The sequence below is a fragment of the Hippocampus bargibanti genome, linkage group LG08, assembly GCF_051943395.1.
Source record: "Hippocampus bargibanti isolate YZ-2025 linkage group LG08, ASM5194339v1, whole genome shotgun sequence".
NCBI lineage: Eukaryota > Metazoa > Chordata > Actinopteri > Syngnathiformes > Syngnathidae > Hippocampus > Hippocampus bargibanti.
In genome coordinates, this window is record NC_142741.1 from 20,791,043 (window position 1) to 20,804,463 (window position 13,421).

General features: G+C 39.5%; 1 protein-coding gene across 3 annotated transcripts in view; it reads right to left on the reverse strand.

Annotated features, from left to right (window-relative positions):
- Nucleotides 1-7,472: 7,472 nt before the first annotated feature.
- Nucleotides 7,473-13,421, reverse strand: part of LOC148894763 (partitioning defective 3 homolog B-like) — a 141,775-nt gene continuing 135,826 nt past the window's right edge. For all 3 annotated transcript variants that reach the window (XM_089002561.1, XM_089002560.1, XM_089002562.1), the window contains 3 exons: nt 12,762-12,977; nt 11,969-12,082; nt 7,473-11,207 (listed from right to left, as the gene is read on the reverse strand). In XM_089002561.1, coding sequence (XP_088858687.1) covers nt 11,093-11,207; nt 11,969-12,082; nt 12,762-12,977 — 445 coding nt within the window. In that variant the 3' untranslated portion in view covers nt 7,473-11,092. The remainder of the gene's footprint in view (nt 11,208-11,968; nt 12,083-12,761; nt 12,978-13,421) is intronic.

Below are 13,421 nucleotides of genomic sequence, written 5' to 3' on the forward strand. Positions count from 1 at the left end.
ACCACCAGAATCTGATACTGGACTTTGCCTACTGATTATCCTGGGCAGGTTGGGAGAGTTGGAGCGTATCCCATACGACTTTAAGCATGACACTCCAAAAATAAATGGTGGCAGGATTTAGGATTTTTTTCCCCTCAAGTGGTTGCACAAAACACAATCTGATTCCAAATACATTATGGAAGATGTATTCTTCACTTCAAAAATATATTTGGATCCAAGTTATTTAATTTTTGCAACAATTTAACAAAATAAACATGAGCAAATGAAGCTCAAATGTGGTCACCAGTGTGTGTTTGCATCTGAGATTAAATTTGCTATTGTGAAAAGTCCCCTTTCTGCAAATATAATTCCACGTTTCACGGTACTGCACTCTCTCATGTCCAAAGTCAAACACATGAACTTGATTTTAAAAACCTCTCATTTAGTATTCATTAAAGTATTCATCAGTATGTTCAATTTAAAACACTTAAGAAACAGGTGCACTGACCCGACATACTTCCAGTCACCCTAACATTACAAGATGACTCACAGATCCTGTAAGAGAGAGACAAGTGATATCTCTCCCTTTTTCAAATGAGCAAGACACCGGATGGTTACAGTCGACCTGGCCTATGTGTGTGCGCGTGCAAATGTGTGTTGGGCAGGAAAGGGGGAAGCAGCTGCCACTGGAGTTTAAACTAGGGGATACAGTGAACAGCAGCAAGAGGAAATGTGATTTTTACACACACACATACAGTACATGATGTACTGTGTGCTCTTAATATACTGTCCATGACCCAGTCAGGATGTGAGGATTTGGTTTGCCGCGTGCGCACACACACACACACACACACACACACACACACACACACACACACACACACACACACACACACACACACACACACACACACACACACACACACACACACACGCACACACACACATACACACACACACAGGTATTTCCTGCAATCAACACTTTGCAGTAATTTTATCACTTCCTGTTCTGCCACAAAAAGCTTTAAAAACATTCTCTTAAAGGTTGAGAGTTAACACATTTTTGCAGAAAACTAATGGTCAAAGATTAAACAAAAAAATAAAAAGCACGTAACTGATCTTTTGGTGTCCCACTAAGTTCCCACGCAGCCATTGCGTGCCACCTACACGTGTCAGCTTTGAGTCGTAGTATAATTCACTTTATTTGGTCTTAGATCACTGACAAACCTGGAAACTACTTTCCTTTTTGACAGATTTCTATTCTCAGAGGCTCGACGAAAACCACCTACCTTTTTGCATTCTCTTGACAGTGTCCCAATTTAACATTATTCTTGTTATAGATTATAAATTGCTCCAGTTTGGTCCAGATTTTGTAGCATTTACAAAGCAAATGGTTCTAACATCCAGGTTGATTCATATAGCTCTGAATCATACAAAATCTTAATTTACAAATATCAACAACATCTTCAAGAAATGAAAATTTCAAGAGGAGAAACATGGACCTTCCAGTAAAACAGGCCAAAATTCCAGAATGTTGTTTTGGACTATTTTCTTGTCCTTTTTCAGTACTACATTTCTTTGCCTGGTTACTGTAGGGTTATCATGCTCCTCAGAACACAGTGCAACTCAACACAAACATGGGAGCAAAACATGAAGAAAGCAAGTTCCAAATTGAGATTGATGACTATGAAAGAGAAAGACTGAGTTTGTCATTTTGTACTTCAAACACTAATGGAATACGACATACTCACCATACGTAGCAACAATTTGGGATTTATTTGCTTCTCCCAAAGTAAGTTTTCCCTGTGAGCCAGCCAAATCATGGTGCGTGGTCCCACATATTTCTGGACTTTGTCATGGGTCTTTCACCCTTAAAATGCATGGAAACTGTCATGTCAGGTTTTTTAAGCTCATTAATTATATCCGTGCACCAACATCTCCTATTGCTGCTTCAGTAAAAGTCTAACATTTTCTTAAAGCACGCTTTTCCTTCATGTGGACTCCCAAGAGACCCCCTTCACCTCCTCTTTTTGGAAAGAATTTAATTGTTGAACGCTTCGCCTCATCTGTCTTCTGGGTTTCATCTTCAGTGCAACAGCCAAAAATTGAAAAAGAAGTTGATGTGTGTGGAAGTCCCCTAAACAGACCCCCTCCTGGGCAAGGCAGCTGTTACGGGCTGAATACTATTATCATACTACACCAATGGACAACTTCCCTTCGATGCCTGTCACACTTGGCACAGTGCCTCACATCTACTGAAGTCTTATCAGGATAGACGGGAAGAATCTGAGGACTTTCGACTTAAGCCTCCTCTCTTCTCGGCCACAACCAAATGCTCATCAGGTTTGGGTCTCATCTTGACCCTTGAAAAAGAGCTGTTTTATATTCGCCAACCCAGTCTTTATCTCCAAAATCCTTGGTGTTTGCCTGAGCTATCCACCGCATCACATAGGAGGTTTTTCAGTCAACAAAAGATTTGATACATTCCTCTGTTGCAGTTTGTACTCAGATGAATATTTATTGGACACGTCACTGGGCAGAAGGAGATTTGAGAGGGGCCTAACACAAAAACAGAGAATGCAACAGTGGAAGTCAACAATCACTTTACATAGGATTTTTATTTTATTGACTGGGTTATTCTTCAGCCCGGATCATCACTAAACCCCCTCCTTTCACCATATCACCCCTGTCCTCCAGCATCTCCACTGGCTCCCTAAACATCAGATCGAATTCAAAATACTTCTGTTTACATTCAAAGCCATCCATAACCTTGCCCCTCCCTATCTGTCTGACCTGCTTCAAATCTCTATTCCCTCTCGATCCCTCAGATTTTCATCCTCACTTCACATCTATGTGCCCTCTGCCCGTCTCACCACGATGGGATGCAGAGCTTTCAGCCGTTCTGCTCCCAAACTCTGCAATTCACTTTCATCCAACATCCGTAATATTGACTCCCTCCCTATTTTCAAATCCCACCTCAACACCCCTGTGTTTAAAATTGCATTCATGGTCTAGTTCAATCAGCTATTTTATTATTTATCATTTTACTTATGGTTTTATTGTTGTGTGCTTTGTTTTTATTGTAGTGTCCTTGGGTGTTCTGAAAGGCGCTTGAAATTAAATGGATTATTATTATTATTATTATTATTATTATTATTATTATTACTATTGAAGCGAATTACCATTTTAAAATACAAATGCCACTTGCATGAACAACTGTGAAAGTAAATATCCAGAAGGACCAAATGGTAGCACAACAGGTTTCCTTTATTAAACGGTGCACCATTATGTTATATTTAAACACGGCCGAGACTCCCAACTCCCCCTACCTCCAAAATATACATTGTTTTTTCTCTTTTTTAAAAAGCACTGTCACTTTTTGGCAACTTAAGTCTTTTAAGCAGCAGTTGGGGTTTGGGGGCTGGGCTAGCAGCCTTAAAACAGTGTTTACAATCACAATCAGGAGGCACAAAAGGGACAAAACACAGGTTGTCAAATACTATTAATAGCTACTTTGAAACAAAACCCCACCAAGTAAACTCATCCATACGCTGGCAGAGAAACAGTAGGGGAAATACAAATTTCCCTGCCTACTAAGCTTATTAAATTAAATGAATAATTGAGGCATGCCAATCCTGCTTAAGGATAGAGCAATTACAGGGCAAGTCAGTCAGTGGCTACTTCATGGAGTCCGCCAGTAGTTTGATGATGTACTGTATTTTAAGGCATTGGAAGGCTGCATTCAGTGAATCCCAACAGTTACTGTCCCTCCAGATAATGTCTGCTCCCTTCTATTTGCGTTACATGGTTGCAATCATGATTTGTGTGGTGCATTTTATCAGGAATAACGGAAAGAGGCTCATCATTAACCTATACCATATACCATAAGCCTATTACAGATAGGCCAAACATCAAACCACAAATGCATTTGAAACAACTACATCAGTTTTGACTTTGAGTCTGTTAGGTTAATGCCAACACATCATGGGGAATGCCATACACAGGATTTCAAAATGTGGGCGGGCGGACAGATATGGGTATTAAATTAGTTGGCTGGTCTAAGATGGGCATGCCCTTCATTATACACAATTTTTAACGTTACCACTTAAAGGACAACCGACATCACTTTTTTGTTTCTTAACTGACATTAGAAAAACGTTTTATAGCATCTAAAATACCCAAAACACGCAGTATGATATTTTTATTCAAATGCAAAACACCAATAAAAATGAATGAATGAATAAAAATATGAATATGATTTTCAAAAGTAGTTCTGACATCACGAAAGCTTACATGTTGAAAACAATGCGATCGATATGCTTTCTTGTTAACATCCAGAAATTGATTCAAATTTCATGTCATTGCAATCGATTAAAGAATTTATTCCGTGTCATTGCAATGTAGTGTCCCAGAAAAGAGACAGAAAAATGGCGACGAGCTCTTGTGAGGAATGAATCAACCCGTTTCCACAGACTGATAAATTCCTTGCATGGAGCTTGGACGCCCTCTTCTGGCGGCTTTTGGGTGCAACACGAGGTTTCAGACCAAACAACTCCAGCAAAATACATTGAGGTGATGGAAGGACTGCTACAATGTGTCTTTTTTTTTCGGTCAGCGGCGTTCCTTTAGTGACGTCATGTACGGACTCGTCACCAACTCAAAAACAAGACTTCGTGAATCTTCAGCGCGAGTCTTAAAACGTAAAATATAGCTATATGCGGTGGAATCTTATTAAAATATGCTCAGTAGAAGTCATTTGAAGCCATTTTACAAAACATGGACACAACTTGTCCGGAGACGTCGGTTGTCCTTACTAAGAAATGAATGCCAAATAATTTCCTTTTTGAAAGACAATGACTAGTTGACAACTGCATGAGACAACAATATCATGGTCTTCAATCTGCCATTTCTTGATCAAAGTCCGCGAGCGATAAGTAACAAACGTTAACCGGAAGAGCAACATATTTAGTGCCTGCATACAAAAAACAGAAATTAAAATAGCAAGCATTTGAAAATCTTGTACACAGTGTACCTCACAGCCTTTTGTTTGAAAGTTGTTTTACAAAGTCCAAAGTCAGACTTCCCTTGAGGGCTTGTGTGGCAGGATTGTATTCCAAAATTAAGAGAAAGGCACAGCAGGTGTGGGCAGAGCGCAGATTACCTTTCAGCACAGTGACTTAATTGTCACCTCTTCAATCAACCACAAGACTGGATGCGGCTCGAGTCAAAATTTGAACACAGTGAGAGTTGAAAAGACTCAACATTCCTTTTTTTGCTCTGCAGTCTCCTCTGTGAGTGGAAATGACTTGATAGGCCGAAACACCTTTTGTTTATTATGTCAATGTTTCCCAGTCATAAAGCAAGAGGGAGAAAGATGGCGGCGACTCGTCTCTCTCCAATTGAGGAGGCACAGGTGCGTTAGTGGAGCTTAATTAGATCTATTGCGAGTTGAACATTAGGTGATCAACACTGTACAGTAACACAGGCTCTGGACACCATTTAACTCAGAAAATATTAAAATTACACTCCTAGAATTAAAATCCACTGATTCTGTTTGTCCTCGTGAGGGTGGAGCCAATCCCCTATTATTTTTGGCACTAAGCAGGGTACAACCTGAACTGGTTGTCAGCCAAATGCAGAGTACACATAGACAAAAAAAAATCCACGCTCACATTCACATCGAAGGGCAATTTATAGTGTTTAATCAGCCGGCCATGCGTGATTTTGGAATGTGGAGGAAACTAGAGAAAACCTACGGCGGCAACACGCAAACTCCACATGGGTGGGTCATTCGAAACCTGGACATCTGTACTGTGAGGTGGACGTGTTAACCAGGTCAACATTTGTGTTGTCCAAGAGGCGGAAGTGGTGACAAAAAATGCTAACCAGTGAAAATCAACTTCAACTTCAAAATCAAACATTTAACCCAGAAATTTCAACACTCCAATGTTTACTGTGTATCTTCTTTCTTTATTACTTTCTCTTTTTTGGTGCAAACATTATGTTGATGTTTGGTAGGAGGCTGAAATGTATAATTGGCATTTCTATTTACTTCAGTGTCTTGCATGGCAAGTGTGGCGGCTGAATAAATTAAACCCATATCACAAAGCAGGAGGATATTGCTAACTTTACTTAATTTTATTCAGGTTGTACTATTTTTCCCATATCTATGTCTTCATGGAATATTTCCCAGGCAAAATGACAGCATGTTAACTTGGTACATTGTACCCCGTGCTACCACATCCTGTAGCAAGTTGGGTCCCCCAATGGCCAGATTGTCATGTTACGTTTCATTTGCCAGAGCGTCTTTTAAAATTGAATATAAAGTAACACACATGCAAAGGGCCATTGAGTTTTCCCACAAAATCAGCCAGCTATGAACCAACATTTTTCAAGAAATGTCCGTCGTCAACAAGCAATGTGCCAATGAAGCTGTCATTTTAAAATGAAATGTATTATTATTATTATTATTATTATTATTATTATTATTATCATGATGTTGATTATTTTTTTTCCAGGTAAGTTTGAAACTCTTCATTACACAGCCATCTTCTTTTCCTTTCGGATTTTCCCTTCAAGGGATCACCACAGCGAATCAGTGTCCTCCATCTTCAAAGGTTTGATTCGCATATTTGTTTTGGCCAAGCTTTTACTTCCTGACTCAACCCTCTGTATTTATCCGGGCTTGGGACCGGCATAAGACACTGGCTTGTGTCCCCTTGTGGCTACAGAACAAGCAACCTTACGAACTTAATAAAGATGAAGATGCTCAGTAAAAGGCTCCCAAACACAAAATTGTCATCGGCACAGCAGCATTCAAAAAAAGCAAAACTATCTTCACCATTTGATGACAATGCTCTGATCTTACCGTGAAATGGGCATCTCTTTCCTTAGTCAAATATACATAAATCTGCTAATCGACTAACTTTTGACATGTTAACACTGACACAATTACCCATTCAAGTGCTCGTGACTCAGGTGAATTTAATGTCTTTTACGTTCCGTCCCCATTGGTCAAAGGGTGTGGAATATGCTAATTAAGGTCTTGACTGATAAAAAAAATTCCCTGGGCATTTGCGTCTCATTAGGACTAACTTCACTGATTGCTGTCCAAGTCCCGGTCCTTTTGCAGCTGATAACACGGAAAGCAGTGGCAAAATACTTATTAAAAGGAGGTGCATGACCCAGTAGGGAGCCAGGTGGGCACTAGAAAAGATCTAAACTTTGGGCTGCAATCAAAGCATCGGATATCCTTTTTTTCTTATTGATAATTAGCTACACGTTAATTTGGGGACACCGTATCTATCGGCCTTTACAAAGAGACAACTTATCAGCCGCTTAAAGGAATAAAATTGGACTCACCTTGTAGAAATTGCAAGGCTGGAGAAAAATCACTTCTCTCGACTCATACGTAATTAACCTTAACAGATGCGCAGAGGAGAGGTTAGAGTGTCGAAAAAGCACAATCTTATGTGAAGACATCAGAGCTCGTGTTTTGTTGAAAACATTTTAATGCAAAAAATGTTATATACCTGCTGTAGTATAAAATGTTACCATTACAAAAATGACAGTTATATTTGTTTTTATGGGTTTTACAAACAATGTACAGTGAGACCTCAACTTACGAACTTAATTGGTTCCCAGACAGAGTGTGTAAGGCGATAAGTGTGTATCTAAAAAAAAAAATCCCATAGGAAACCATTAAAATGGGAATAATCAGTTCCCGGGTTTCCATAAAATATACTTTTCAACTAAATAAGCCTTAAAACTACACACAACATACCTTATTCTATGTATAATAAATGTGCTATTGTATTGTAATGAAATGAATATACTGCATTGGATCATAAAGTCACTTTATTTACATTCGTGATGGTCATTTATGGCTTGATGGAATGGCATTGGAGGTTGAAGGTCAAAGGGAATTGCTGTTTGGAAAGAGAGGCGCATTACATGACGACTGTAATTAAAGTTTTATTTACCTTTTTGATGGTCGTTGATGGCTTATGGAAGGAGAGTCACCTTCCATAAGGACTGTTGGTAACTTAACCTCTGGTGCTGTTCGGTCGTGTGATTCCGCCGAAGATCACTCCGCCAGCCGTGGTGGGTGTGTATTATGAAAATAGTGCTTATTATAAGGTTTAATTTTCATAAATTTGACGTTTGTAAGACAAAAACTTTGTAAGTTGAGGTCTCACTGTACTTCATAAAAATATTATTTTTCCTTCATACACTGGTTTCGGTGAGCAACAGAAGTCTTAAAAAAAGCGACTCCTGGAATGTACCTTCAGGTTATATCATAAAAAAAGAACAGAGCTTGCATACAGAATGCACTTTTCACAAAACATTTGCTTGTTCATTCATGTAAAACACGCGCTTAAAGACTGCAAGGTGACTTTTGTGGAACAATCTGTGACTCCATATTAATACAGACATTCATAAAAAGAAAGGTTTAAAAAAATACAAAATACAAATAATGAATTGCATATAGTACATTGTACATGTGTCAGAAAACGTTCCTGGAATGGCGTTACAAGCGAGGGAGCACCTTGGGACAGCTCAGCCGATTTATCGCTTTAGCTTCCAAACAAAAATCTGAGATGCCTGTGCTGCGCCTGAGCTCATCTCATCTCATACTAACCCCGCGTGGCCAAGATGAATACATCAAAAGGAGTATTACAATGTTCATCGAATTGAACGAAAAAAGGTAGCAAAACTGTTCTTTGTGCCCTATAATGACATTAACTCATTTACTGCCCGACGATGTGCAAAAATGTAACCCTGCCACTCCAGTGCCAGGGTTTTTGTCATTTTCACTCAAATTGCAGGACCCACAGAATATTGAATTTAGGACTACATACACTTTCAATTCAGTGTAAGAAACTTTAGACCCTCTTCTTTCAACAGAAAAAAAGAGTTAATTCCTAAGTTATATGGGTCTGGAGTTATCTGATATTGAAATGGGCGCCGCTGTAAAAAATACAACATACACATTGTTTTATATAACGCTTTAACAACAGCTAAAGCTGTAACAAAGCGCTAACATGCAAAAGGCAAATCCTGCCCCCTCGTGGAAGGGAAAAATATTGCTACAGGTCTGACCAGCACTTTATCGGCACCCTCCCCGCCCTGCAAGAAATATCTCAACCCAAACAAATTCGGGAACAGTTCTCCACATTATATTTTCAATTCCCAAATAAATTCGGGAATGGCAGTGAATGAGTTGACATGTATTTTTAAATGAAGTATAATATTAAAAATGGCCAGTGTATTCTTTTCTTAGCAGGCTGGAAAGTGTGAATGGCATTTCCATTCATTTCATTCGGGATAGACGATTTGAGATGAGCGTGGCCAGGGAACAAATTTAATTCTTATCTCAAGGGCCCACTATGTATCTTTTGTGACACCAGTCCTGGAGTTTTTCTGACATACCTGGTCGGTGACCATTTAGACTAACCACAGGCTTGTAATGATAGTAAAGTGACAGCACGTAACATTCGTATCTCAGTGAAGTGGAGCTCCTCTTCAGTAATTTGCTATTGGATCATTTTCTCCAACACTCGTACATTTCCACGCTCACAGTCGTACTGCAATACTTTTTTTTTCAGTAATACCTGTAGTGAAGAGAACCATGATTAACCTTGGCGCAAACAATGTATTCCTCCCACTGGAGAATTACATTTCCAGGATATACTCCTAACTCTCACTCAAAACTCTTCTGTGCCACATTCGTGGAGTCCTGCATTGCATCTTTGAGCCACATTCTTTACTTGCTTGTGTATCCTTACCCTCATCCAACACCACCGTTTCATTTCTTAGCACTCTATTCAATTTATTCGTACCCTTTTGGTTTGGCAAAAATTGACAAGGAAAATTGCGACCAAAATGAAATGCTTCAGTGAAGTTTCATCAAAAGCAATTGAGCGTTTTCTGAAATGTTTTTTTTTTCTTGCATGTATTATCCACTGACATGCTATTCAACGAGAAAAGATGATAACATAGGTTTGAACGCTTATTTCTGTCAAGTGACTTTTTAGCAAGTTGTTAAATGGTGTGCCAACACTAAGAGGAACCTCTCGCTTGGTTCCTGTGTGTACTTGAACACATCACCAGGCCAAAGAGAGTGTGGACTGATGGGACTTAAAAAAAATCCAGTCCTCTAGCAACCGCCTCCCACCTCTACAGCCCCTGATTTTCTTTTGTGTATTTTGTATATTAATTTGTCTTCATCGAAAATCACATTCAAGAAAACAGCTAAAGAATTCTGCTGAAATTGATGAAACCTTGTGTGTTATTTTATTGGCCATAAAAAAATATATGCTATCTAAAGATTTAGGTTGCGAAGAGAACAGTGGTTTTGGCCTGTTTACAAAAGTGGTACGTCCTGATGTTTGTCATGATTCGTCTTTAGAAAGACAAATATTTGAGCTTGATCAGTTTGTGTGTAATTGCATGGCTAAGTGAAGTCATTGAGCGTTTTCGCACATTCATATAGACATTAAAAGTTAAAAAACAAAATCATGGATAAACTAAAGTGAAATAAGTCATGCATCATAACATTAAATGAAGTGATTAAAACTCAGATTTAAATGTAAAAAAAGTGTTACATCGTTACCATTTCAATGACATTCATAAGTGCAGAGAGAGTAAGTTTGACACTTTGCCATGAGTGTAAATGTTATCATGCTCAAAACTACGGATCAGAATGTTTTGGAGTACATCACTATTTGGTTGTAGACACAATTAAATGCTGATCCTGATGATGGTGATGATTGAGTTCATTGGTAACCAAAGTGACGGTCCAACCAGCAGACTGACTGACTGACTGATATTTCCCTGGTGTGAGAGCAGACATGCTTCTAAAGACACAGTTAGTGGATGCGGGTTGTTAAGGGAGGCAATTATCATGACTTCAAAAAAAGTGATTTTGTGTATTGTGGCCTACAATTAACCTCCCTTGTCTCGTTTGTCGGTGGACTTCAAACGGCAGATTTGATAGTGAGAGAAATCTGAATTCCGGCACAATGAGCTTTGATTTTTGCTATTCATTGGAGCACCGAGAACAGTGCCGTGTTAAAAGACTATTTTTCTGATTTCCCAGTCTGGATGAAATCTACACAGCTGCAGTCATGGCATTCTTTTGTCGTGGGTCGGTTTGGTGCTGATGTTGCTGTCGTCCAGTCTCCCCTGTGTAGCCATACTGTTCTGGACTTGGATCCCCAAGGTGCCTGTAGGAATAGTTTTTTTTTCTGACATAAAAATAGAAATGCCAATATGGAATTCTGCGGCTTCATTTGTGTGTTGGGAAGTAAGACCATTTACATGACATTAGCATAACAGTAACCCAAGGCAAGAGCAGTTGAAACGAGTGATATTTAAAATACGGGGTTCTTGAAATGAATGGTAGCGCTTACAGCTGAGGCCAAAATGATGAATTCCTAAATTATGCTCTCAAAAGGAGTGTGATAATTTGATGCATCTCCAGGACAACCGTTGGAGACAAAGTACAATAAACTCAAAGGTAGCTACAACTTAAAGAATTTGATTCCGGCAAAATATGCTACCCACATATGAAAGACCCTGTAAAGTGAATTCAGTACTGTCTATAAACAACAATGGCACACGCAACTGTGGTGATGTAGCAATATAATTTCACAGTTTTTCACCATCTGTTTTTTTTTGTTGCCATGTGTATTCTGCTGACATGAACATTGAAGACTGCCTAGTATGTATCGAGCAAGCTAGCCGCAAGCTCGCCGCAAGCTAGGCATAACCAAATCATGAGACACACGTCATACATTCGTTGCCGTCGCCAAAACTTATTCTTCCATTTCGCATTGTACTTTATTTTGGCTCTTGGTAAATCATTCTTATTTTGGAGGTAATCCAGACTATTGCAGCATGCTATCAGCCAATTTGAACACATTTTTTTTTTCTAAACCTTGAAAATGTTCACATTGGGGTATGTTCACCCTCAAACTGATGTTACCTGTAAGCGCCTCCAGCAGCATTTCCACGGGTCATTGTGTCATACCGCAGTCCCCGGAGCGGTGGGGTGGGTGATGGGGGCACATCCTGTCGCAAAGGCCCTCTCTGCTGGGGGCTGAGAGCACAAAACAAGGAGTGAAACAATAAATTGTTTAACATTTATGCAGGAACAACAGTTATCCATGACTAAATACACACCATAAGGTCCAAAATATGGCAGAAAAGTTATCATAAGAGATATATTTCAAACCCAGGATATCAACTTTTAAGTTTTTCCCTTCCTTGGAATATCACCCTGGACCGTATTATTTTGACATCAGATCTCTGCAGCGAGCATTTGTTCATATCCCCACTGACAGATTGTCGAGCAATGATCAGAGGAAGTGAAGAGGCTCGTGAAAGCAGAATTGCTTGGAAGAGTCATCATCGGTGAAGAGTCATGGATATTAGGGTCAAGACAGCGAGTGAGAGAAGCGTGGATGGCATTTAGTGTTTTTTTTCCCTTTCTTTCCCTTGCCAGGCGATCATCAACAAGACCCTCTTTGGACGGCGTCAAGATGTATGTGACAATGAAGGTGAGGGGAATCCTGAAAGTATCCCCTTAGTAGTGCATGAAGGCAAAAAAAAGGCTGGACATGTGTGTTAGACTTCAGGTTCTGAAAAATAAAGACAAATATAGTTTGGATAGGAAATATACATTTCCTATCCTACTGTACTGGAACTTTTCCGACACAACTTCTGTGAGCTGATTGAGGAGAATCATGAACGAAGAAGAATCTGTTGCATTCAATTACCTTGGGTGGGGGTAAAAACTTGAGTCAACTCCCCGAGGGTCCCCTGGCCGTGAGTAAGGTTGACTTGGGGGGTAGTTGGAGAATGATGGAGGGGATTGCAAGATGGGGTGGGGGTAGGACGGAGCCTTGTGGTAACCTTGCGGAGCCTGGGGAACACTCATGTAATGACCTGCCCAGGGATGCATGGTGTATTCAGCTGGATCCAATGGACCTCGTCTGGAAAAGAGAACGTGACAAATGAGTGCCGAGGACAACACTAACTTATCATTTAACATGTGGGTAGTTTTTTTTCCTGCTGTATTTCAATAAATGCAGTGTCCAATTTCTAGTATTTGAAGTGTAGATTCTTATACTGTACTTCGGATTACTTTTGTGTATTAATTATTACTCATACTATAAGAGTGAACTAAATGGAATATGAGTATTGGACAAAACCTACAGGCATTTTACTCACCAAACCATTTTATTAACTATTAAATTGAAGTTTTTGTTTCCATCAAACTCAGCCTGGAGTAAACCTGAGCGATGTTGTGCACTCTTTTCTACTTGGATCTTTACACATTAGATGTAACAAGAGGAAGTCCAATTCTAAATCCCTTGTATTCTCAAAGCTACTCTAAAGTGAGCGCTATATGTGTGTGTGTGTGTGTGTGTGTGTGT